This window comes from Tympanuchus pallidicinctus, unplaced genomic scaffold (genome assembly GCF_026119805.1).
Source record: "Tympanuchus pallidicinctus isolate F22 unplaced genomic scaffold, pur_lepc_1.0 scaffold28, whole genome shotgun sequence".
Classification (NCBI taxonomy): domain Eukaryota; kingdom Metazoa; phylum Chordata; class Aves; order Galliformes; family Phasianidae; genus Tympanuchus; species Tympanuchus pallidicinctus.
Genome location: NW_026294745.1, coordinates 1,555,513 through 1,578,487, shown reverse-complemented (window position 1 = coordinate 1,578,487; position 22,975 = coordinate 1,555,513). Strand labels below are relative to the sequence as shown.

The following is a 22,975-nucleotide window of genomic DNA, read 5'->3' as shown; positions in this document are numbered from 1 at the left end:
CTAGATCCCAGTATCCTTCCCCCTTGTCAGTGGCTGTGCATCCAGTAAGCTTCACATGCCAAGCATTCACTGATGACGTATTACCAACAGTGTGTTCTGATCAAAGTGGTCAATGCCTTCAAGGAAGCCACCATTAATATTTAATGATATAATTGCGTCTTAATGGAGATACTGGCACAAACAGAGCCTTTTGTTTAAGAGAAAAGAAAACTGGGGCTTAAATGCAACTTCGCACAGGCAAATATTTCTATCCATCTCAGCTTAAAAATAACCTTCAAATGGGAGACGTAGGGTGAGACGTTATAGAATTCATCTTCTATCTGCACTTTAAAGTTATAGTACATGGTGATTTAGAAGTTGCTTGTTTGTTACTTTAATATAAAATCTGAACATTTCATGAAAGTTGCTGACTCCTTAGATTTAATGCAGTGAAAACCTGTCTAAAAAATTCTCCTGTCTTGCTGAGTCACGTTATTTTGGTCAAAGCTGTGCCTGATCTAAGGTATCCACACTCTTGGTCAAGCACATAAATGGAATTTAGAACCAGATTTCAGATAAAGCTAACCTGAAAAGATTCTCATCTTCTAAATAGTCTATAGCCGGCAAAAGCAAATTGAATTCCTGTCCTGCCAATTTGGTACATATTTTTAAGAAGTACTTGTGATGAAAAATCCACGTTTTGATTAAAATTAAGTCACTCTTTTGGTCTTATTGAAGACCAATCAGATGTTTCCTTCCAATCTCAGGTGTATGCATATCACAGGAGTGCTTACATTTTAAAACCAGCTGTGGTTTCCTAGTTGTTCAAAGTTTCCTATTCATAGTCTTTACACGACTTTTAATTGTCTAAAGAAATACTGACAAAGACATAAACTGCTTACCCAGGTAGATGAGGGGATCTGCTTCGACAAGTTCCTGTTTCTCTCTGGTTTTGTTGTGCCGCCGTCCCTTGAATTTCTGGCTTCTGGCTTGTGCTGTAGTTTGATCCCCTTCTGATCTGCTCATCCAGGAGCCAGGAGTAATGAGGTTGTATTTGCAGCCCACGAGGACTAATGCACTAGGTGTGGTCAGGACCAATTATTGTATGACAGAGCGCCTTTGCGGCACAGCAGCACGGAGCTCTGTGAATCGCCCCCCTTCCCCGGAGAGCTTTTGTCGACAGCTTTCTGTGAGTTGAAGCTTTCCCAGTGTTACCAGTCAGAGCCTCCATTTGTTTATATGCCTCTTTTTTTTTTTTTCCCCCTGTAATGAAGTATTATGTCATCTAATGCTTTTTATGCTGCAGCTCGGATATCTGGAAGGCTCCTGTTCTCTGAGGGCCCGGTGCTTGTGGGGCACAGCAGGAGCAGGATGCTTGCACGTAGCTGGGGGTTGCCCAAGGTCAGCAACGCAGGTTAAACTGTGCACACTGAACTGCACCCTGTTATCTAAAGAAAGTGAGCGCTGAAAACTGTGTGATCTATGTGTTGATCGCTGCCTCACAGCCTTATCTTCACCCTTACACACACAAAAAGCCCTCCCTGCCTTTGAGAGCAAGATCTACAACTCACTTGTGCAAAGGAGGGGGGGAGGCAAGATGTAGATTTATTTTTAGCAAAGCTGCTTTTTGATAATGCTGTATGAAATGTGAAAGTCTTTCTGAGTGGAGGTTGGGTAATGTTTTCTGTTTTTGCTTGTAAACCAGACAAATGCAGACAGCAGAGAGAAGGAAGGGTATGTACTGCAAATCAAATCTCTTACCTACAAAGATATTATGATGTAGAAAATGGCCCCTTAATTTAATTAAGCTCTCTTGTTATCAAATTATTACCCGCATGGTCAGCAAGGCCTTGGACAGAAGCAGAACATAATCAAGCTGCTCAGGAAGCCTGTTAAGTAGTAATTGCTCCTCCAGAGAATCGATCAACGTCAGGATGGCTTCTTGTTGTTGACTAGTTGCAGGAAGAGACTTTGTTTAGTTTGTGTAGCCACGTGGCTCTTGCTTGTTGGTGGGGCAGGCAACAGCCTGCAAAAAATATGCATAGTGTCATTGGTAAGTTAAAGTTTACCGAGTATTTGGCACAGAATACTTTTTTTTAATATAAGTAGGTTTTGCTTCTAGTGTTGCTAATGCATTTACAAGTCCAAGTGAAAAGGTAAGCAAGCTGTTGAATTTATGCTTTGTATCCTTTTATTCACTTGTGTTGGGTCACAAAGCAGCCTGAGCAGTGCTAATCATTGCCGTGTGATTAATTTTTGACTGAAATGAGGAAAAAATGGAGGTTTTTTTTTTTTTTTTGCAACACATTACACATCATGCAGGATAACAGAGCAGAAATGTTTGCTAAGAGAGTGATTTAATGTGGGTTTGGTTTTTTTTTTCCATAACTGTGTAATAATGAAATTCAGTGTGAAACAGAGTCCTCAGTGTTTGCTGTGGAGAGCGTGAGTTCAGCGTCAGCAACCAAAGGGGAGGGCAGACAGCAGGGCCTGCTCTGCCTTCCCAGCCACCAGCCATAGCAAAGCACACTCCTGGAGCCAGAAGCTGCCACTTGTGTATGTTGGCTCAGCAGCCCCAGCCCCCAAGACCAAGGAAAATTCCGTTGTAATTTCGGGCTCTGCAACAGCAAGTACCACAGTTTATAAACTGAACACAGGAAAACAAGAAAGGTGTCTGTTTTAAGCCTGCTGCTTACTGGTTTACTGACAGCTATTTTTGGTCTGCGTCCCATGTGAGGAGTGCCTGTGTCTGTGTACCTTCAAACACGTGGCACAGTGATGCAATTCACACTCAGGAGTTGCTTTACAGCCAGGTGGGGGTTATACCTGGCACAAATAATCCACCTCCCACTGAGCCCCTCCCAGAATGGCTGAAGTAAAAGACTGCATTTCCCTAGTAACCTGGCTGCAGTCAGTTGCATCCAGTCTGTGCTGCTGACGTGCATGTGTGTAGTTCAAGATTTAGCTGTTGCTGCCTGTGCAAGAGGAAGTCCAGTGAATGTCCTGGCCAAGCAGCGTGCAAGATAGTGGACTTAAATGTGGCCTAGAAGTAGCTAGCCCAAAGAGACAGTGCAGTACGGGTCTCTCACATCACCAGCTGCTTGAGGGGCACTGAGGATATGCAGCAGCTGAATAGTAGAGAACGTTCTTGAGCAGCTGGGTGCAAAAGGCGCCTGTTACCTAATGCTTTCTGTTACATTTTGCTACTTTGTGAATTGTGCGTCATTGCTTTTTTTGTCCTCAAACTGTACCTAAAGGTTTGCAGCAAAAAAAGTCAGTGCTTCCTCTTTACTGCAGTTATCTTTCCCTTGTACAATCGGTGTTCAAGGATGTGAGAAAACTCAGCTGCTGTGACCTGCAAGCCACAGAGACCAGTGAAATGAAGTCAGGAACAGATGAGGCCCTGCTTCCTGAGCCTGTTAGGAAGAATAAAACTGAAAGAAAAACGGAAGTGGGTTGAGCAGGGCAAATTCCTCTGCCCCAGCACTTGACCATTGATTCATACTGCAAGCAGTTACATCTCTTTCTCCCATTGTTTATTTCATGGTTAATGTCTTCAAGCACCACTGGGCTATTACAAGTTCCACAAACAAACAGTGGGAATACAAGTGCAGAGAGGGAGGTGGGAAGCTGCATCATGGAGTGGTCTCAGGAGCATGCCATTCTTCTGGGGGCATGATTCCTTCCTAGTCAAGAGCCCCACCAGCAGGTGATGCACCTGTGTCACACAGGGCTGCTCAGTTTCACTCTCTCGCCACAGTTTCTAGAAAGGGGCAGGCTCTAATTTTTCCATCAAGGATTTGATCCAGGTTGTTCCATTGATGAGTTTTGTGGTGGCAATGACGTACTCTGTGCCTCCATCTTCCATTTGAGATAGAAATCTCAGTGCAGCTATTTCTGCATATGTCACACCTCCCAGGAAGAACACCAGCGTGACTCGGTTCTCACCGTGCTGACCTGCACATACAGAGAAAGACAGGTTGCCTTTCTTTTATTTTGAATCTCCTATCCATCAACTGTCAGTCCAACTCAGACCGTCCTCAAACTAAAGTAAATTTAGGAGCTGATTTAGAAGAGAAGCCTATTGGGCACAGTAGCAGACAGCAGATGCAGACTCCGCTGCCAGCTCTGCAGTCTCTTTATAGAATGTGCCTCTGTCTGGCCAGGCTTAGTACTGAGTGGTGCTGACCTTCTTTGTGCTTAGTGTATGAAACACTTCTATTGCAATAGAAGGGTTTTATACACTGATGAGAAGTTAAACAATGTTCAACCATATAGTACTTTCAATAGGCACGGTGCTGTCGGTTAATAGCAGGCTGAGTACGTGAGTGGAAGCTTTAAAGAGGCCAAAAAGCTATCCAAAATGAATAGATAAAGCAGAGTGAGACAGGAAGAGGACACAGATACCTGGACTCTCCCAGCCTTGCTTTCCATTTGCCTCATTCAGACTGACAGAGATGCATATGCCTTTAAGAAGTGTGAAAACAAAACACAACTTACGCTTCTTCTGAAGGCCGGTCGGTAGCTGCTGCCGCTCCTCAAAGTGGGGTCCTGGCAGCATTTTTAACACCTCCTCTATGCTCCGCCACCCCGGCCTGGCCAGCAGTTGTGCCAGGCGCACGCTCAGCGGTGCGTAGCCACTGTACACGTAGGAGATGTCGTTGGGGTTCTGCAAGGGAGAGCAGAGAGTGAGCAGCACGTGACTGCTACTTCATGCTGCAAAGCAGCCCCATGTGCAAGTTTTCCTTCTGCATGCAGTCCTGTGGTGTTGGGTACAGCTGTCGCTGCAGGAGCATCTGTTTACCTGCTCGTTAACATCATCCATCCATAAGCGCAGGGTTTTCCGGATTGTTGGGTAGTTATTCCTACCACTTGTCTGCAGCTTCAGGAGCCCAGCCTTCTCTAAGTTGTTTAAGGTCAGTATATGTTCATAGCCGTAAGTCTGCAACATGAAGTTGTTCTTAATGCTGTGCCAATAATCTAGGAGCACAGTGTTCAACATTTTGCCTTTTACTTTTTTTTTAATCTAAAAGATATTTAAGGTCTCCCTAGTGTGTATCCCACTGAGAGCATTTAAATCATGACTGCAAAACACTTAATGATACAACCCTCTGTACATACTGTGTAACAGATTTAAGCACCTCCTGCATCATAGCTGCCAGCCCAACAAGCCTCAGCCTCTGCCTGTACACACCTGAAGTCATAATACTGCCCTTCTACAAGATGCATCTGTCTGTAATGCACAAGCTGTAGAGTGGAGGCTTTGGGGTAGATTTTCTTAGATATTTATCAACGCAAAAGTTACAGCCTAACCTGGAGAATCTCTCTTTTGTAATGGTCCAGAACTTTCTGCTTCAGTCCATTATTGCATACAGATTGCAAGCAAACGAGACGTAGGATCTTGATTAATGAATGTTTTTGAGCAATGCAGTCTTCAATGTAGTTGTTAACCTATTAAAACAAAACATAAGCTGTTAGTCAAAGCCCTGTTAAAAGCAAAAAGCAGACCTGGAAAGGAAGATCTAGTTTTGACTAGTGTCTGCAGAAAGGCAAGAGAAGAAATGCAGCTTCTCTCCAGGCAGCTCAGAACCACCTGTCTAACAGTGATCAGCACTGATTGCACTGAGCACCTTCCTCCCAGCACACAGAGCCCTGTACACAGAGCTCCACCTGAGCACCTGCGCTGCGGGCAGAGGGAGGGAAGCAGAGCCTGGCAGAGCACACAGTGCAGGAGTTTCTCAAGTAGGACCAGTGATATGCACCACTTGGAACATCCTGCTGCAAACACACAAGGATACACACAAGGATGGAGCCAGACATTATCCAGATAAAGTGTTTTCTCTCTCAAAAACAGCAACAAAAAAAGGAACAAAGAAAAATATACAGATAGTTTTTTTGAAGAGTTACTGGCTGTCATCATCTGCTTACCTTATCTGTGTCTATTCCAGACATGAACTCCTGTTCTACTGTTAAATTATCAAAAAAATCTTCAGATGCTGTGGGAAAAGAATAAAAACCAATGCAATAGCAACTGACAGCTAATTTTCTACATTTAACATTAGCAGAGATACACTGAGTGGAACAAACACCATTTTTGTCAAGGAAGTATGTCTTACATCTTACTACACTCCAGTTAGTCAGACTATTCAGCGAATGAATACTCACTGGTGATGTCTTTGATGAGTTCTGCAATGGAGGTGTGGTTTGCCAGAGAACTCCTTGCTGCCTGCATGTGTGGCAGCTGAGAGACAAACTGCTTAATCTCTCCAACAGTTTTTGCGTGGTGTCTTTCCTAAAGAAATAAATCCATCACTAAGGTTAGGTGTTGTTCAGATCAATCAGCCACCCACTAACTGGGCCAGTCTGTTATGGAACACAGTGCAAGAGCAGACACTGTTACAGATGTACAGCATTTTGTCAGAAGAGTTGCACATTTACACGAAAATCGCAGCATTACCTGTAACAGTGCTTTGATAGAAGAGGCAAGTCATAATACAACAGGAACAGGGACTGTTTTTTTCTATTATACCATGCTGCCAATCACCTTTCTCAGATCAGCTGTGACTATCTGTTCCTCAGGTTCCCTTCCAGTAACAACTACCTTTTTTTATGCAGACAGTTTTCTTTACCAGCTGCCAGCAGACAGGGAGCTCTAGGCAAATGCAGACAGAGATGGGGGACATTTTCCCACAAGGAGAAGCCTGCCTTTCATTGTGCCTGGCTGCAACAGTGTCCTAGATTTGGGGCAATGGTCAGACGAAACACAATGCAGACTTCAGCTCTCAGAGCCGCCCAGAGGTCTGTATTTCATGTGGGCTACATGCCTCTTGCTGCAATTTAGAATATAAATAAATTGACACGTGAAGAATTTAAGTAAGTGGGCAAGTGCAGGCAGGAGAGTGATAATGAGAAGCCTGCAATCTAAGAAGTCTTCTCCTGCCAACATGGTGCTGTTTCATTATCACCTATTACCTCTGCCAATTTTCTTTCCTCTTGTTAGAATAAATAAGTAAATTAAAAGGCAACAGTACAAATAATCCATCTTTAGCACCATCAGCACTACTGCAGTAACAGACATCTTCTAGGAGATGAGGCTAAGCACACACTACTTCAGTTAAGGTATCACTACTTCTTCTTAAATGTGGCAGAAATGAAGAAGCAAAGTCAAAACAGCAGTGTTCTCTGGCTGGGGATTAGTCCTGGCAGCAGCTCAAGCTGCCAGCCACAGCCCTGCTTAGCACAGACCGTGTCTGTATCTGATGTCAGGAACACCCGAGGGATGCATCGTTGGATACAGGCCTCACCTCAAAGGCTGCTGAGATGATCTTGGCCTTCTTGCTCAGCACTGACCCCACAGCATTGAAGTTCTTGTCTCGGATTTCAGCATACAGCTCCTCAGCTGAGTTCAGCTGGAGTTTTTTAGGCTCTGTGGGGAGATCTTTGCCACCCTCGCCTTGCTTCTTCGGGGCAAACTTCTCAGGAGGGAGTTTCACGTATGCTATCAAAGGCAGAGAAATAACTCTGATAAGGACTTCACCAGTGTAAGTTAACAAAGCACGCTGGGAAACCTGTATTCTGAGCTGAAAAGAGTTCTTGTCAGCAAAGCTATTATGAATGTCAAAACTACTTCATACGTGCATGTTAATTAAAAGAGAGCCTGTTGGTACTCACATGGAGACCCAGAGACGCACATTTATCAAAAGCCAAGCACTAGGTACCAAAGAGGCTTGCAGGCAGCCTTCCAGCCAGTCACCAGACCAGCATAAAACCTGTAAATGCCTCTGGAGTTATTCTGCCTACTGCCCAAAGAGAAGGGGAACACCTTGACCAACCTTTCACAAACTACTTCCGTTTCCCTCAGTGTGCATTGAGGGAGCCACCCAGGCTGGATGGTGAAGGCATGCACTACAGTTTTGTTGACCAGAGGCTCCTTGACCTGCAGTACTCACTATTCTGAATTCCATAGATTTCATCAATCAGCCCTTCGTATGTCAGCTGCGTGGCTAACGGTGTCAGCAGGTCAACATTGCGGTCCAGCAACAAGAGGGTATCAAAGACTGGAAATATTGAGTTCTGGCTTCCAGGGAACTCACGCTTCATTCTGATCATCATGTTAGCCACGTGCTGAAAGGAAAACACATTGGTCTGTCAAGCCACAGCAGATGGATTTGACTTCTAGGCTGTATAGGTACGTGCAAATATAGGGGCACAATCCTGTATAAAGGAAGGGAACAAGAGGTACAAAGTGGCAGTCAGGTGGGAGCAGGACAAGACGAGAAAATCAGAGCCCTTTGCTGCTACTCTCTGCTGCTTAGCAGGGCAGCAGCTGTGGCCAAAGCACTGGCTTCCTCTCAAGCTGTCCCCTTCATTACAAAAGGTACCAATTAAACTACAGGCTAATCAGAAAGGAGGAAAAAAAAAAAAAAGCATGGCAGTGAAAGGGAGAGAGAAGACAGTGCGTGAGCAGTAGACTGTACATTTCCAGCTTTATTCAGCCATTCTGATAACGGAGTGGCTAAGTGTTAAACTCCATAGGAGAACTGCTGAAAGCACAAAAGAAGCATACTGAAGAGCAGACCCTAAAATCAGATAACCCTTCTGACAGGAAGCCTTACAACACAGCAGTAATTGTCCTTTTGACCAGAGATAACGACAACCTGGCGGCTGTGATCCCAAAATTCCAATACTACAAGAATACACGTCTGGATTCAAAAATAAACTCCACAGATAGCATTTAACCAAACTCTCGTTCCACAGGACAAGATGTATTAAGCAGCAGCGTTCACCTTACCCGGGCACATTCGCCCTTCCCAAAAATCTGGGGGATGGTTCCATAGAGAGCCTGCAGAGTCATCAGCCCCTTGGCCGCGTGGTACAGGCTTGTCTGGTCACTCTCCAGGTAACATTCCTAAACAACAAGGAGGATTCGATGGAAGGCGTCCACCCGACACAGCCGCTTCTTCCGTGCAAACGGATCAGAAGAGACACAGGCCAGGGAAAAACCTAAGGCCATAGGCAAATACAGACCGTATCTGTGCTGTTAGGTAAATCACTTGATACCAATCACTGTGAAATGTGCTACTCCTGGTTTGACAGAAAGAATGAAGAGAGCCAGACTAGAACTGCAGCGAGCCTCTACCAAGGCCCATCTGAGAACACAGTAGCTCAGCACAGCACTGACAAGCAGCTGCAGGCCCTCCTGGCTATGTTTGCTAAAGCCAAGACAGCAAAGACTATCTCTTGAAAGTTTCTGTCCTAGGGTGCAGTTTTCTTAGAAAACACACATAATTTGTAACACACACAGCACTGCACACAGCTTTTCTACTGCATGTTGACATGAACTGTGCTGGTTCTTTGTAATGAGTGATCATTTTAAGCCTTGTGAATGAATGGCCGATTTGTGAAAATAGCACTGGTGGTTAATAGCTAGAGGGATGGGATGCAGCTTGACTGTTCCTGCAGCGTTTAGTAAGACAGCAAATGGACGAGTTCAGGCTCAGTTCAGCTCTCAGAACTAAGATGCATTTGCTTTGCAGGGCCTTCTGCTGTTTGAGGGCCTCTGAACCTGACTCCAGGAGCCAGCACGAAGCAGCTGCCTTAAAGCTGAGCTGAGCTCTTACCTTGAAGGCGCTCTCAGACTCCATGGACAGCAGGTCCCCATCGAAGGGTATCAGGTCCAGGCTGTACTGCTCCCGGTGGATGAAGGACCCCAGCACGCCCTGCTCCTTCAGCCACTGCTCGCACAGCAGGCTGCGGCGCGGCACGAAGAGGATGTGGAAATCCCTCTGGGGAGAACGGCCTCTGTCTTCCCTGGAAGAATCACGGCAGGGGCACAGCAAACAGTCACAACATCACTCGGCAGCACAGCCAGCCGGCACAGCGCGGGCTGAGGGCACTGAGCTCACGAAACCTGTATTCATAACCTTCTGTTTCCGAGTAATTGAAATGCTTGTTACCCGGCCTTTTGGACGTTCAGCCGCCGCTCTGGGTGCGGGGCAGGGCAAGGGCATCCCGCGGCCGTACCTGCGCACGTTGTCCGTGATGATGTCCATCAGCTCCAGCCTGGGCCTCACGAAGAAGATGACGTTCCTGACGTCAGCCTGGGGCAGGCGGCCCGGCTTCAGGGTGAACATCTTCTCCACCTCGTGCTCCTGCCGGGAGACGAAGCGTCAGCCGCCGCCGCTGCCGCCACCCCCCTTTCGGAAACCACTCGTGATTAAAGAAAGACGCACCTTGAGCAGCGAGTACTGCGCGATCAGCCCGAACGGCCCTGTCAGGTACTCGTCCCACACGATGGCCTGCGGAGGGACAGAGAGGCGCTGGACCGCGCCCTGCCGGCTCGGCTCCCCTCCCCACCGCCGCGCCCCGCACCTTGGAGCCCGCGCACTTATCGAGGAACTCGCGCAGCTCCCTGCGCCCCGCCTCGCGCAGAGCCGTCAGGTTCACGCGCCCCGAGCTCAGGTGGGCCGCCATCGCTCCCGCCCGGCGGCGGCGGTCAGCTGACGCATCACGTGACAGCCGGGGCGGTGCCGTGCCTCGGGGGCTGCACAGCGCCCCCTGGTGGGCGCCAGGGGAGACGCGGCGGGACGCGCGTACGACGCTCGGGGAGCTGAACAGAAGAGAGCAAACGCTTTTTTTTCTCAAAATATAACTTTAATATATATATGTATATACACACACACACACGCTCACTGTATAGAAGATGAAAGAATGCCAAAAAAAAAAAAGGCATGCCTCAAACTGTTTCAGGTGTACGCAGCAGATGGGTCTCTAAAAAGCCCACAGCAGCGCCTTACCCCGTCTGCACTGCACACCTGAGGCAGGGTACTGCAGCCCTCCGGGCCAGAGGCAGAGCTGGAGGCCAAGGGCACAAACTGCAAGCGAACAAGGAAATGGAAATTAACACAACATAGTTCTCAACCCAGTCCAGTGTCAAAAAAAGCATAAAAATCTAAATGTACAAATGCAGCTTTAAAATGGTTTAGTGCAAATATGAAAATTAACAGCATAATTTTAAAGTATTTAAATAAGCTTTAATATAACTATAGTGCTTTGTTCCTATACATGTTTTCCCACCAATAGATCCAACAGCACGGGGGCACGACGTGTTAGAGCTGAAACAAACCCAGAGCCTGGAAAGAAACAGCATAAAGTCATCCATTAAATCATTTATTTATACCTCACTTAAGTTTAATAAAGGGAAACGGGGTACTTATTAGTGGAGGAGGAAAATATTTAAGAATTTACTGACTCTAAAGTGGATGGGCAAAGGGAAAGGGAGCAAGGGGGTCAAGAAACACCATCCCCTGTCCTGACATTCAGCACACAGAAATGCTGGTTGTGTAAATGTCCGATGGGCACGCAGACAGGCCGGCCCCGGCCGCGTGCTGTGTCAGAAGGTCTCGTCGTCATTGCAGTCAGCTGTCCAGTGCCCAAACATCTCGCAGGTGTCGCAGTAGGGCCGCTCCTCCCGCCTGCTGCCGTGGTATGTGGAGTGTGGAGGCTCCTCCAGCATCTGCGCCTGGGTCGGGCAGTCCTCGGTGTCGTGGAGATCAAAGCAGCCGCAGATGTCGCAGAAGAGGCGAGGCGTCTTCTTGGACAGGCCTTCCTCCTCACTGCAAAACCAGCACCAGCGCGTGTCAAACAGAGCAATTATCTCTGGTAATTCTTTAGGTAGCTCTGCTTCCCTCCCGGTAAGCTATCTCACAATTACTGAACCTAAGAGATACCATGCTGGTCAATAAAATATTGTTACAAAGACTCTCCTGAAGATCACAGTACTCCACGTTCCCTTACACTACATTGTTCACTACACAAACTGCTCTGTGTAAACATGTGCACACATAGAGGCATTATCTGAAAAGAAACACAGTGAAGCTAGTTTCTGTTCTTCATTAGAGAGATCAGAACTCACAATTTATGAAGTAGGTTTTCATTCTGTTTCTTGGACTGGATCTCCCCATCTCAGTGTAGATAATGGCATCTTAAGGGCAAAGACTCTTCTATGAAACTTGGAAAGAACTGACCTCAACCAAGACTGACAACAGATACGTTACAAGACACCAGCGCTTGTGGCAGGTGAGTACTGGGGATCATTTTGCACCACCCAGCACCCTGCAGTAATAGACCTAAATAGATTCAGTCTACCTAAACTCAGGAGGAAACTACGCATTTGTTGTGGCAGCTGAAACCAGGCTGACGTGTTGTGCAGCTGACAGAACTGACTCCTACCAGCACACAAGCCGAGACTTCCCATTAGGATTTGTACCTGTCATAGTTGATTGTCTCCTCTTCATTGCCATTGAGGGCTGCTTCACACATTCTTTGTATTTTCAAGTTCAATTCTTCATTTCTCCTTTGCAGATCTACTATCACTGAATTCAGGAAGTCAATCTGTGACATTAAAGAACAAGAACAGTCAGAAGGTTGAGGACAGCCTGTCCACAGAAAGCAAACACCACAGGAATGGCCCCCAAAATGACAGATGTTAATGGGTCTCAACCCACCACCACCAGATCAAGCTCTTTTTCTAAGGTTACTGTTTCAGCATGAGAGCCAGCAGTGTAATTCTGATCAGAAGTACATCTCTGTTCCTCTGGACCTGTTGCTCAAGTGGGTGCACCAGGGGCTGCCAGTGACTCCCTGAGCTACCCCAGAGGTGGCAGTGAGGCACAGTGCACCCACACGGCATTTCCTGAAGCAGTCCGAGCCACTGAGAGATCAGCAGACAGCACTATGAAAATACTACTGGCAGTAACCAAGTAATGTTTGGCAAATTGTCATTGTGCATAAAATAAAAGTAAGGTAAGAAATGGAACAAACCTCTTGCTGATCAGAAGAAAGCATTGTCATCAGCAGGTGAATTCAGGGAGGGAAAAAAAAAAGAAATTGGTGGTTACTTAATTGGTTAATTGCACTGCTTCTGACCTCTGTACAGACTGTGTCACCAGTAAAGACTTTGAATCAGCGCGACCAACTCCAGTGATTTAACAGCACTGCTATTCCAACCATGCATCCTAGGCCTTTGTTGTCACAGGCAGCCCTGTTGCACTGCTTTCTTTCACATGTCCACTATGATTACTGTATCCTTTCATACACATTTCTCCTAAATCTGTTTGAATCATATGGCAACAGAGCAGCTAGTTCCTACCTCTACTTCTCCTGCTTGCTTCCTCATGTTATTCTAGCCATTGACATTTCCCCTCAACAGCAAAAGGTGAAAACAAAAAACTCTCTATTGTAGTCCCGATTTCCAAAATGTGCTAAGGACTGTATGTGGGAGGATTGCACTGTGCCGATAGACACACTGCTGTTTTAGCTCACTGATGTTTCAGATCAAATACCTGTTTATCTTCTGCACTTTCATCTTGAAGTAGATTAGCAGCAATATCACCTTTAAAGAGAAACAAAAAAGCAAGGCATAAACAACCAGTTATTCAAAGCATGAAACATCCATGGCTTAGTCAGAGACTGAAAATAGCGGGCTATCTCATTTTAACTATGCATCTAACAGCTGCAAAATCTGCAAGATTAAAGCTGACAGCACAGAGAAATAAAGAAGCTCTCTCTTTTACCTGAGGGGCTAGTTACAGTTAATGGCTGTTCGCTTTTTGCCTTGAGTTTTTGCTCCAAATTCTTCACCTTTTCCTCAAGTTTCAACTTATCAGACTCCAGTGACTTAACCACTGACTGTAAGGTTTTTGCAGAAGCATTTTCTCCACGGAGCACCGTGATCTGCAACAGTCATTAGAGAATGTTTAGGTCCTCCAGAATGAAATGAAAGCACAAAGGCAACATGCTAAGTGCTAAACTGCCACCACAAACACAGGCCAGCACTCACCTAACTGGGCATACACAGACATCTAAAGATTTAATTCTAAGGTTTAACTATGCTAAGTTAATAAAGTAAAATAAATCAGCCAACTCTTCAGCTACAAGTCTACAATGCTAGCCATGGGGTTTTCCATAGGACTTTCCTGCTTTTTCTCATTTACCTCATTTCTGAGTTTTTCCAGTTCTTCATCTTTCTGTGTGATCAAGGCACTAGTGTCACTGATGGATTTTTGTAAAGATGCTCTCTCTTCATCAATTTCTTTTTTCAATGTTGATTCTCTAGAAGAAAACCAAACACAACCAGGAATCATCTCAAGAATAAGTTAATGCTGTTGCCTAGAGAATAATTTCAAGTATTAGGATACCATAAGAAGTTGTTCTTCAAAACAAAGATCAGTTCTGTACGTAACTAAGGTTTAGTATCTGTATAAACGTGTCAGATGTCACAACTTTGGAAACAAAGCAAGAAGTTTACCTAGGGAGCACATGCCAGAATCTGCATATCATCGTATCCGTTTGAATTTAAAGAAACGAGTTAACAGACTGAGGAGACACAGGATAAACAAACATGGTGCACAATGTTCCACCAAACCTAACATCAAAGTTTTGTTACTTCTTGAAAATTATTGACAAGCAACAAAACATGCATGCAAAGCTCATTATACAAGTTGTCATGCAAAGCATTGGTGATGCTGGAAATATCAAATGGTCCTCACTAATTTCAATAATGTTATTTCCTGAAACAGATACTTAGAGTGTTTGTAGGCTTTTAACAAATCCTGTTTCACAGAAATCCACGTGGGATTTGTTTTACTTCATGAGGGGTTCTACAAAGAAATCCTCCCAAGCAGACACAAACCCTTTCTGTGTATGCATGTCCTGGCTTCCCAGCTTTTTCAGTTATCTCATGAAAAAGAGCGATCACTTCTGCCCACATTCCCTACCCTGTCAGTGTCCTTAAGGCATCACCACAGTGATGTTCTCACACTAACACCAGCAGGTCTCCCTGGAAGTCAAGGATACGCCCCGAAGAGCAGCTGTCCTCTGATGGAAGGACTTTTGCTATTGAAGTTCTGTACAAACTAAACAGGTTTTTGTTTAAAAGAATAAAACCAAAACAAAAAAGGCCATCAAAAAACAAACAAACAAACAAAAACTTGTTACTCTATAATCTGTGTTTACTTATGTAAAGGAGAAATCTGCTTTTGAAAGCACCACCAGTGCCTGGCAGCTGACTGTCAACTCTCCAGGCCCCTGAAGCCAGTCCTCTATGTGACTGCAGACATCTCCATGCAGATGATTGTGGTCTCACCACTCACAAGTTAGCTATTTTTCTTCTCCCAGGCTCTGAGAGCTGATGAGAGCTAAGCTGTCAGAATGCGTATCCACAGAGACCAAACAACAGAGATTTCATCTCAGTAAGTACATAAAACTATGCTCTCTGTGCTGAAGGGACAAAGAGCGGAACAATCCCTGTGGGACACTATGCTGCAGGTAGGGGACAGCTGACAGGTCCAGGCTGAAATTCTTTATATCCACAGTATCTACAGTTAGTGAGAGCCATGATACCCAGAGCGTGAAATACAGCAAATCTCACCGACTTGATAAATGGGAAACTCAACAAGGAGGGCACAGTTAATGTAATTCTTCCATTGCTAAGGTTATACTCAGAAAAGAAGCAGTAAGTGGAGAATCTGGGGTTTAGAAAAGCTGGTGCAGCTACCAAAAAAGAGCCAAAAGGTTGATTTTGGTCTATTTTTACAATGAGAGAATTTGATATAAAGAGAAATGCAACAACAAGCTGCAGATCGTACGATCTTGCCTTGAATACAAGTTATTCTCCTGTTAACAAAAAGGGCAGTGGCATTTAGCAGACCTCCTCATTATCCTTTATCACATCTGATTCAACAGAACACTAAAAGCATGTCAATCTCAGTGTTCTTCAGTAGCATTACTCACACACTCTAGCCTAACCCATGTTTTTAAATGCCAGGGGTGTGGGAAAGTAACCCTGCAAATGTCCAGGACGCTGCTGCCCTCTGCAATCCACAGAGCTGCACTGGGAAAGAACATCTGCAGGATGCTCCTCACAAGCTCCCTCCTACCTGACACTTTGCCCAGGTTTTCCTTTTGCCCTGCACACTGCATTAAAAGGCAGATGGAAACCCCAGCGACTCATCTCATGCTCAGGAACTTGCTATTGAGCCACTGTTTAGCTGTTTGGTCAGATCCTCATCTTAGAGATGAAGGCCGGATGTATGCTTTCTGTACAGATATGGTGGATTGCCATTTGTTGGCCTTGTAAAAAGGAAGCACAAGAATTCAGGCCGTTGGGAAAGGTAAACAGTTTGTAACATATAAATATATATTTATATATAGGAGTGAGAATACTGTAACACAAGGGGAAAGAAATAAGAGAGGGACAGAGGAAAGAAAACAAGAGGTGGGGGGAAAGGTTCTCATATTAAGCATTGTTTTTTTCCTTTACAGAGCAGTGTTTGCAGAAACAATCCTTTACAGCTCTGGTTAGAGGCTCTCTAAAATGCAGACTGGACAGCCTACAAATACAGTGGGTAGATCTCACTCATTACTTATACTTGAGTGGGGATCACAGCTCACTTCCAGCATCAGCAGAGCCTGCCCCACTGATACCCTCAGCACCGTCCGCACTGCAATTCAGATGAGAGGCAATACATTCTACAAGGGGAAAACGGAGGCAGTGAACTTAAACTTCTTCCCTGGAAGTCCGTATTCAAAATATCTGCTTGCCAATAGCGATTAAAAAACCCCGTCGGTTCACTTCACGTGCCAATTCAGAATTTCACTTTCAAGAGGAGGTTAAAGCGCGTTTTGAGCAGTGTGTGGAAGTCATTGGAGACAGGATTTTTCTGTTTGTTTTTTGTTTTTATTGGAAAAAAAGCCCATCACCCAGATTCTTCCCTTACTACAAAAATCAGACATTCTAAGAACGAAGCAGGTACCTTAAAGTGTTACTGGGGAAGCTTTAAAAATGCAAGATAACAAGAACCAAATGTTAGAAATGTGGAATAGAAATGCCAAGTACTGTAAGGAAGAACTAAATTTGCACACACCCATGGGCTTTTTTTTTTTTTTTTGTAAAAAATATAGACTTTATATATATTTTTATATATATAGATATATATATAGCTGAGTATTTTACAAAACAAAAGCAAGACACCAAGGGACAAAGGCAGCCAAAATATGTACAACAGCTATACTTAAAAAAAAAAAAGTTATTTATTATAACGTGGATAGACTTTCTTTAGTCTTACCATTAAAGACACACAGATATAGCAAAGGAAGCAAGGGTAGGAAAGGGAAGAGAGAGGAATGAAATGAGTATCGATAAATAGCGCAAGCTCAAAGACAGTAAGACAGTTAGCAACCCACAACGACCCTATGAGCTGAAGTAACACAGAACCCCATCAGATCCATAGCTACTGATCTCCTGTCACTGCTAGCTGAACTGTTTCATGGGCAGCTGTTAAATTCCCATGGGTGGAATGGAAGGAAGGTCTGCTGGAGATCTAACCTAACTGAGATAAGCAGATGTCTCTGTTTCAGTATTTCTGATTCTTAACACAAAAGGAAGAAATCACTGCTCAACACCAGCTTCAGTAGAATTCAGGAACTTAGAGACAAGTTCTTTTTGTTTCATTACTTCTTCATTCAGTCTGCTTTTGTTGGCAAATAAGACCATATGCTTCCATTTAACCCCTCATGGTCTACAGTTTGCTCCAATGACTCTGACTTGATTCTTGTTTTATCTTTTGTATTGGAGTTTATTCAACACCAAAGAGAAATATCATTAAAGTCAGTCAGAAACTTGGGCATCCCATTGTAACCAAAGGTGAGCGAAGGTGGAAGGACCTGACAACCCTGAAAGTACTGTTAATGTTCCCTGTGACGATCTCATATTCATGTTGGCTATTTCAGGCAGTTCACACAGAGTAAAAACAGGTACAGAATTAACTGCTGAGTGTGTGTGTGGTGCAGACGTGACAGATCTAACTCAGGAGAAAGAAAATCAGAGCCGCTCTTCTTGCTCTTTACAGCTTACTCTAGAATTTGTATTTTAACATGTATAAATGGCATTTATGCTGTTACACACAGCTAAAAACCCTACGATCCAATTCATGATGCTGCTTAAGGCTGAAACTTCAGCTGCTGACTTGTCCATCCACTAGTATAATGACTAATAGAAGTGCTGCATTCTCTAAGAAGGCTTTAGCTTGTGTAATATCCTATGTGCATACTGTCCTTTAAAAGAAGGGTGAGATGTAACAGAGGATGAATCACCTTCCACCAAATAGCAGATTATTAGGGAATAAAAACAGGCTGAATAAATACTGATTAGCCAAGGATGTCCATGAAAGCTGGAGTGTTGTAAGCACAGGAAATTCTAACAGGCTTGTTTGTTTTTCTTGGAATGCACTTGGTGTCATGGAGATCTGCCCCTTTTTCTAAGAATTTATGTAATTACTTTTGAAAAGGCGACATTTTTCTGGACACATTCTGGTGTGCAGCCAAGGAGTTTTCCCTATGAACAGCAGGAAGGTGGCACGTTTTGTAACTTGGGACCATTTACTGAGCAGCAGTTTACAAATGGATGCCCCAGACAACCAGGACAAATCTCCTGGTATTAAATAGCAGTGCTGAATGAACTGCAATAACTACAGATACAGTGAGATTCATATCTCAAAACAATCCAACAAAGGCTGAGTAACAGCCTTTATTTATTTATTTTAATATAAATCCTCATCATCTCTGTATTTTTCTTCCTTAAGAACCTGACTGGTGAGGATCTGTACCCATGATATTTATCAGACTGATGAACAATCTACAGAGGACCAAAGATGAACAAACTGAAGAGGAAATGGTAACTCCTGCTTGTTTTCTTATATTTTCTTATATTAAGAATTACATTTTCATCTCCTTTTTTATAAAGAAATGTGGAAGACATGATCTATGAGCCCGGGCTGCATAAAAACCTCAATACTTTTAAACATGACATAGTAGAGAAAAAATGCTTTTTCTTGGCTTTTTTTTTTTTTTTGGATAATGTTTTGCCAAGTTTTCTGTAGGACTGTACAGTTATCAGCATCAGAAAAAAACCTTACCTCTTTTTCATCTCTAGTAACTGGTTATTGAGTACTGATCTCTCCTCTTCCAGCTAAAACACAAATACAAAAAGCCCACAGTTAATACACGAAGGGTTATTTCCTTATTATAATATATCAGAATATCATGTTCATACAACAATATGGGAGAGGCTACAGAGTGCACACATCCTTACGGTGATCGATTTTCTTCTAGGCCAAAGCAGGCACAGACACACATCATTTAGTGACCAGTGTTCGCTGGTGAGGGGCCATTACAGCTTTAAACTGTTTTGAGGCCCCGTGCACACAAGAGGTGTGAAGCACAGCAACAGAACTTCTCTTGGCCCTAGGCACACCACACAGAACTGTAAGTGTTCCCAGCTGTTAAGTTTCACTCTGTATTGATGAATTACTGGATTTGTTCTCATTTTGACCTGGATAATTATACTATTGAATCCCTGGATTTGCTACTGTAACAGCCTGGATACCAGTACTGATCTGTACTGGTTTCTGTACCACTGTATAGGGATGAATTATTTATCCCGAGAGCTGTTGTCTGGTGTCTGCTACTGCATCCCAAACCTGTGACTCTGCAGGGCCCTTACAACCAGCAACAGCTTCCACTGAAAGTGTCCCTGGGGCAGGGTCCAAACAGACAACAAGCACACAACCAGCAAACCAACAAAATCCACCAACCAGATGTAGCAACCACATCAAAACCACAGAGCCCCAACACAGAAGGCACACTGAAGTAACTGAGAATGTTAGAATTAAGTATTTTTGAGGTCATTCTTTTTTCCCCACCACTCCATCTCTTTTCTCTCCTTTCTGCTTGCTCAGTGCCCATTCACCCCTGAATAGCCTTCAGTGCTTGTGAGATGCCCCACACCTCGGAGCACACACCTTGCATCCCTCATCCTTTTTATTTTCCTGGTTGGCTGTGGAGAAATGACAGATTTTTGTGTAGAACAAGACAGACATGGACATCAGAGACAAGTGAAGGACAGCAAGATGCTAAGTCTGCTCTCTCTCTTGCCTTGGAGCAGGCTCCTCATGTACCTTTAACAAAAGATGGTGCAGCTCAGCTGATTGATGTTCTACAGTTTTCAGGTGAAATTAAAATGCCTGGGCCTGTCTGAAGCTCCTGAAATGCCACAGCAAATACTCTGAAGCCAGAAAAGCTCCCCGAGCTCAGTATCTATCTGACTAGGAATCTTTAACTAATTACACACAGCTAATTATTTATGAATCGATATAAAAAACCACCCCTCAGCATCTTTAGGCACTTTAACCTTTAGATGTCAGGATAAATCATTCATGAAAGAGTATTCATTAATTTTGCAAAGTGTGTCACATGCAGCTGCAGATTCACTAACCCAACTGACTAGCAGCACACTTAGAATTTATAGTTACCATAGTGACTGCTCAAAATACTTAAAACATATGCTTGCTATCTTTCTTACTGCATTTTAATAGACATGCACAGAAACCCAGACTGAAGCACTGCTACATTTGTGCTTCCTTCCCTACGGTCCAGTTTTTCAGCATCTGCTGTATGAAATACAGCTCCACAAGTGATGCTGGTCTAAGGCATCTTGTTTCTCAGCATCAGCACTCGTTCTCTTAAACCCATCTGAGCAGTTCTTCATACCAATGTTCTTTCAGTTCCATAGACAGCCTGAAGCAAAAAAGTCCAAACAGTGCTGAAACTCGGTGCCTAAATACAGTGTGTGTGCAGAATAAGAGAGTTGAGGAATCAGTGTGAACATGCCAACCTGAGAAAGGGCTACCAGTGCCAGAATCCTCAAGAACCTGGTTGAGTCAAAGGCCGAACAAGTGGACTTTAAGTTTAGGTTTAGGTTTAGCGCAGATCCAAAGGAAACATGAAAAAAGTTGCATTCTGAAGGCTAACAGCAGGTCTCCATCAGACTGAAAAGGATGATCAGCACCAATTCATACTTCATGTGCTCCAAAGAATGCTCTCTGGGAGGATATCCATCTTCCATTCAAGGAACCAAGAGATCTAACGGTTCTGGGCAGATACACTGCACATCTCATCAATAAGAACTGAACAGTACTGAGCTCATTGTGTGACAGCTGGAAGGGAGCCTGCATTCTACATGACACTATTTTGCCTTTGCTCCTTTTGCCACAGCAGAACTTCCTGGAACAACCAAGGCCTCTCCCAGGCCGTTAAGAGGCCACACAGCTCACTGGATCCAATACAACAGTTCAGAAATGCAATAGCACTCCCACATTCCCAAAGTTCACACTGGAAACTGGAAGGTAAACAGATTGTTTCTCAAGCTCTAGTAGACCTTCCAAATCTTAGTTATGGGAGCCATCTGCTTATGGACAGAAAAGGTCATGGTGAAAGTGAACCGAGAATATTCCTGTTTGCAAGGTGATTGGCACTTTGTGCTTCACAGACCTGGCACTGAGATTGGATCCCTGCTGATCCACAGGCAGATAGGATGGAGACACCAAGACTGCTCTGTGAATTCATTTAGAAACTACATGAGGCCACAGCAAGACTACATTCACCTCTGCCAGCCCTGTGGGCTGAAGGTCCCCTTCCTTCAGGCACTTTCTGACTGGCTATTTAGGATAGGCAGAAAGATTTGAGCGATGTCGCTGACTCCTTTTCAAGTTACAACTCTTTCAAAAAAATAACAGGTTGCCTCAAAGATTCTGAAATAATTTAAGAAAACATGTGGGAGTAGGGAGCAGAGCTCCCACTGGCTGTTTAGGATGACAGCATTCTGTTATCACATCACTACTCAGATGCATCATGACTCATTGGCTGAGCCCACACGTCTGGGACTCAATTTAATCATCTCCAAAGGCTCTTCAGGATGAAGAAGCTCGTGCATTACTCCTAGCAGCAGCCAAAGGGATTTAGAAACTTGCTAGATTTGTAGTTACTCATCCTCATTATTTCAAAGCAGGTTAGACTCCTTGGGGGAAAAGCCAGTCTCTTGGCCTCAGAAGTGTTAGCCTGTGTTACAGGATGGAAGACATCTCTTCCATTGCCTCTGAGAGCAGGCATGCCCATTTCTGCAGAAGAGCAGCCAGTACACAAAGCCATGCTCCACTCTTGCTTTTAATCTAGATGTTCCTTAGGTGCCTTCATGGTGTTATCATGAGAAATGCTCCACAAGAAATGAAACCACCATATGTAATGGATGTAAATCTAACATTTCTCTAGGAGGTTCCAGTGTTGTAAGCTGTATAACTAAGCACGCTTTAAGATTCCAATGTGTCCAAGTGTAATATTAAAAAAAAAAGTGTTTTTTTTCCCATAAACTGTAAAAAAAAACCAGCAACCTCATACGAATTCTAGTCCTCCAGAACCCAATACCTGACTGCAGCACTGTTCATGTACATGCACAGTATCATGTCTAAGTAAGCATATACATGCACAGTGCTTTTTATAGACTCCAAACAAGTAGTTTTAAATAGAATTCTGAAAGACATTCTAAATATTCTTTCTTTTCATGGGAACAGAGAGCAGGAATAAAGAGAAGCAATAAATAGATTTCATTAGTACTGCTTAGATGGAGATTTCATAGTTGTATAATACAACTACTCCTGACAGAAACAGAAAGAGTCTCTTAATACATTTGGCTAAATCATATTGAACTTATGCTTATTTCCAAGCCTCCTAAGCATCCTTTGTAGGTTACACAACCTTCTGTTAGCCTGCAGTACGAACCTCGCAGTGCAGGTGGTTTCCAAATTTATTTTAAAACCTTCTCAGAACAACTCATCTTTCAATCACAAGCATGCAGTGCAACGTCACCCAGACATCAGTGGAAACAGCATGTACCACACTTTCAGCACACATCAGGAAACGTTCCAGCCACTCTACCTTCTGATGACTTGTGACTTCGTCCCTGCTTCTGCCCAGCTCCTCGGCAAGTTTCACGTTCTCCTCTTGCAAAGCTGCGAGCTGCTGGGACTTCTGAGCAGCTGCCAGCTTCAGCGCTTCGCTGCGAGGACAGAGAGTGCATTGTTACCATAGGAACGAGGGAGGCAAG

At 44.1% G+C, this 22,975-nt stretch overlaps 2 protein-coding genes across 10 annotated transcripts in view; both read right to left on the bottom strand.

Annotated features, from left to right (window-relative positions):
• Nucleotides 1-3,498: 3,498 nt before the first annotated feature.
• VPS33A (VPS33A core subunit of CORVET and HOPS complexes) lies at nt 3,499-10,480 on the bottom strand. The gene is made up of 13 exons (XM_052691218.1): nt 10,351-10,480; nt 10,212-10,277; nt 10,003-10,130; nt 9,600-9,789; nt 8,771-8,887; nt 7,929-8,103; nt 7,284-7,477; nt 6,145-6,271; nt 5,908-5,975; nt 5,293-5,430; nt 4,784-4,921; nt 4,480-4,648; nt 3,499-3,936 (listed from the first exon to the last, which is right to left on the bottom strand). The coding sequence occupies exons 1-13, from the start codon at nt 10,450-10,452 to the stop codon at nt 3,743-3,745; spliced, it is 1,806 nt and encodes a 601-aa protein (XP_052547178.1). The 5' UTR covers nt 10,453-10,480; the 3' UTR covers nt 3,499-3,742.
• Nucleotides 10,481-12,249: 1,769 nt separating this feature from the next.
• CLIP1 (CAP-Gly domain containing linker protein 1) overlaps nt 12,250-22,975 on the bottom strand; it is a 61,893-nt gene continuing 51,167 nt past the window's right edge. For all 9 annotated transcript variants that reach the window (XM_052691201.1, XM_052691206.1, XM_052691207.1 and 6 more), the window contains 6 exons: nt 22,807-22,927; nt 18,954-19,006; nt 13,974-14,091; nt 13,554-13,713; nt 12,802-13,372; nt 12,250-12,372 (listed from right to left, as the gene is read on the bottom strand). In XM_052691201.1, the coding sequence (XP_052547161.1) occupies nt 13,299-13,372; nt 13,554-13,713; nt 13,974-14,091; nt 18,954-19,006; nt 22,807-22,927 (526 nt within the window). In that variant the 3' untranslated portion in view covers nt 12,250-12,372; nt 12,802-13,298. The remainder of the gene's footprint in view (nt 12,373-12,801; nt 13,373-13,553; nt 13,714-13,973; nt 14,092-18,953; nt 19,007-22,806; nt 22,928-22,975) is intronic.